This window comes from Agelaius phoeniceus, chromosome 2 (assembly GCF_051311805.1).
Source record: "Agelaius phoeniceus isolate bAgePho1 chromosome 2, bAgePho1.hap1, whole genome shotgun sequence".
NCBI lineage: Eukaryota > Metazoa > Chordata > Aves > Passeriformes > Icteridae > Agelaius > Agelaius phoeniceus.
Window position 1 is genome coordinate 63,649,391 of NC_135266.1, and position 3,332 is coordinate 63,652,722.

General features: G+C 46.2%; 1 protein-coding gene across 1 annotated transcript; it reads left to right on the forward strand.

Moving 5' to 3' along the window:
* Positions 1–2,028: 2,028 nt before the first annotated feature.
* On the forward strand, positions 2,029–2,982 carry CYSLTR2 (cysteinyl leukotriene receptor 2). The gene has a single exon (XM_054628123.2). It carries the CDS (start codon positions 2,029–2,031, stop codon positions 2,980–2,982), a length of 954 nt encoding a protein of 317 aa, XP_054484098.2.
* The last annotated feature ends 350 nt before the right edge of the window (positions 2,983–3,332 follow it).

A 3,332-nucleotide genomic window follows, 5' to 3' on the forward strand; every position in this document is an offset into this window, starting at 1 on the left:
GCCTTCACTCATAGTGCTGAGCAGGGCTTGGAATTTGTCCACAGTCCAAGGTCTTCAACCTCATTTGACTCCTCTACCTCACAGCTGGCACACAAAACAAGAGTGCTTCAACAGGCAGCAGATCCCTTCACTAATATTTTCTTGTGTTTTGGGGTTTCTAAAGGCAAAGATGCTTGGACCACAGGAAAACAGAGTCAGGAGGGCTCTTCTCTTTGCCATACCTCAGGCTGTAATGTTTCCCTGAAAAATGGGGGGATCATATTCATTCTGGAGAAAAGCTGGTTTTTGATCCCATACGTGTGTATCAGACAGTAGTTCCATAAAGAAAACCAAAACAATTAAAAGTCCTTTGATTGCTGAAGATTTGTCTTCAAGAAGAATATAATTTCCATCTCCTTCATGAGGAAAGCGAATCTCAAACGAGGAGGAGATTAACTTTAGGAGCATGTGTTTAGTCAGTCCAGGGCTTTCCTGAGACCCAATATCCATTACGTGCTTGCTTCTTGGGAGCCAGCCTGGGGTTGTGTTTCCCATGCTTGCCATCCCAGTGGGGCCGGATAAAAAGATGCCTCCTGGGGCACATGTGGTTTCTCTATTTAAGGGACTTAGACTCTGAGACACAGCCCTGGAGATACCATGGCATGCTCTGAGCATAGCTCAGGCTCCCACACCACGTCTCCAGTTTGCAATTTAGCTCCCATTTACAGCACACTGGGTAGCTGGGTGTTTGAAGTACCCAAATGTAAGGCCAAATTTACCGCCAAGGAGGCTCCACCTGTACAAATAAATGAGTTTCAAACTGGGAAGCCAGTGAGGTTCAGAAGGAGATAGGATGCTGTCATGTACCATGGGCACATTACCACTCACGCTGGAGCAAATGAAAAGTTTCTTTTCCATGCATTTGGAAATGCCATGTAGTTGTGGTTTTCAGGCTAAAAATTCCCATGCCCCATCTTTAGAATATATTGGCAGATACAAAGAGGGAATTGCTCCCACTGTCAAACAAGAAACAATACTGACACCTTCCTTTGAAAATACTACTAGCTGCAGGACAGCTGAGATAAGAAATCAAGAGTTCAGAAAATAAATAGACACTAATGAGAAAAAAATTTATTATTTAGAGCGTTTCAGTAGTGAGTGGTTTTGACTTGATCGAATTACAGCCTCACAGGAGGAGAAATGCCTCTCTCTGAGCACAGCCCATTTTCTCAGAGGCCATTTTCATTAGTGCTGCAAATGGGGGCTGCCCTGGAAGCTGCAGTGTGTGTGGATGACTGACTGGTGCAGAACAGCTGAGCACAGAAGAGGTTAAGAGAGTGGTACGTGGAGCAAAGGCCCCACAAAAAGAGACACAGAAAGCAACCAGGAGCTAACAAGAAAGTAGAAATACAATGCAAGGAGGAGGGAGTTAAAAAATGAACCATGCATAATTAACACAGTGTTTGCACAGTTTTTAAGGTCAAAATGTCCTTAATTTTTACATGTATCAAAATAAGTCTAGTATTGCTCAGGAAATACTGCCAAAAACATACCAGAAAAATTTCCCTGGTTGCAAAAGGCAGATTCAGTTATTTTGGCTTTCCATTCTAATTTGAAATGCAGGCCTAGCAGTGGGCAGTGATTTCTTTTCTGATCAGGTTTTGATGTTTCCATGGTAGGTGACTGGGGACTCAAAACTTCCCTGCCACAAAATGGCTGACAGCAAGTTGGCTTGTTTTGCAAAGCAAAGATCAGAGACTTGTCATTAAAACACACACACAGCACCTCTAAAAGGCAGCACTTTTACAGGCTGAGAACACAACCAGCTGCTGTAGCACTGAAACTCATTAGAGCTTACTTGGGGCTTTGTGTCTTGAGATGTGTATTTACTGGAACGTCACAAGTAATTACTCGTTAACAAACCCTTACTTCCCACTGTCATCTGCACCTTGCAATTTCTGCCCTCAGTGAAGCAGTCCCAAATAGCCAAACTCCCTGCCCAGCCTGTAACCCAGCACTCACACCACTTCTTTTCCCTTTGGCAGAAAAATGGAGACGCTGGCTGTGACTATGAATATTTCCAATACTTCCAAGGTGGCACTAGATGGCAGCTTCACTAACTGCTCCTCCAACTATACGGTCGACAGCTTCAAACAAGTCATTTATCCTATCACGTATCTCTTCATCTTCTTCCCGGGTGCTATTGGAAACAGCCTCTCCATTTATGTTTTCTTCCAGACATCGCAAAGGACCTCGGTAAACATTTACATGCAGAACTTGGCTATTTCAGACCTCATGTTTGTCAGCACTTTGCCCTTTCGGGCCTCATATTTCCTCTTGGGATCCCGTTGGATATTTGGTGACATCCTCTGCCGGATCATGACTTACACCTTGTACATGAATATGTACTGCAGCATTTATTTCCTGGCCGTGCTCAGCGTGGTTCGTTTCGTAGCCATCGTCCACCCGTTCAAACACGGAAAAGTGACCAATGCCAAGTATGCCAGGATTACCTGTGTGGCCATATGGATCTTTGTTCTGGCAGCTGCCAGCCCTCTGTTGAACAAGGGAATCGCTGGCTACCGCAACCCAGTCAAATGCTTGGACCTGCACCCCTCCAGCACACACAGGCTCCTCATGATGAACAGCTTTGTCCTCGTCGTGGGCTTCATCCTGCCCTTCTGCACAATTGTGTTCTGCTACGTCTTTGCCATCAGAGCGCTGCTCAAGTCCAGGGCTCCGCAGAGCGGGAGGGCAATCTGTCACAGGAAGGCACTGCTAACCATTGTCATCACCCTCATCCTCTCCCTCATCTGCTTCCTGCCCTACCACATCCTGAGAACTGTTCACCTGATGTACAGCAGCTGCAGCCAGGCCAGCCTGCACAAGGCGCTGGTGGTCACTCTCTGCCTCGCTGCCACGAACAGCTGCCTCGATCCCTTCCTCTATTACTTTGCTGCTGAAAATTTCAAAGCAAAAATCAGAAGTTTGTGCTGCAGGTAGCTGGTGCAGAATTGCAAAACAATGTATATATACACAGTCCGGATGGGATCTCTAGACTGGACTCATACTGTTCAATGACAGAGGCTGTCATGCTGCTGGCCAGTCTGCAGCTCTGCTGCTCACTGTCAGGCATTTCTGGAGCAGAAGTCTCTGGGACAGAGCTCTATGTGAGTGACCAAAACTGAGTCTGGATGATCTGAGGACAGGTGGCTGGGTATGATCCCTGGCTGTCTTCTGTTTAGCAGTATAGAGACACCTCTGTTGTTCACCCTCCCCAGGACAAGGCATTGAAAGGAATCCACCTTGCTACCAGAGTCCCATTATCCCATTTCACAATACTGAGTGACTTG

Coding starts and splice junctions, on each gene's coding strand:
- CYSLTR2 (XM_054628123.2), top strand. CDS start 2,029: ATGGAGACGCTGGCTGTGACTATGAATATTTCCAATACTTCCAAGGTG.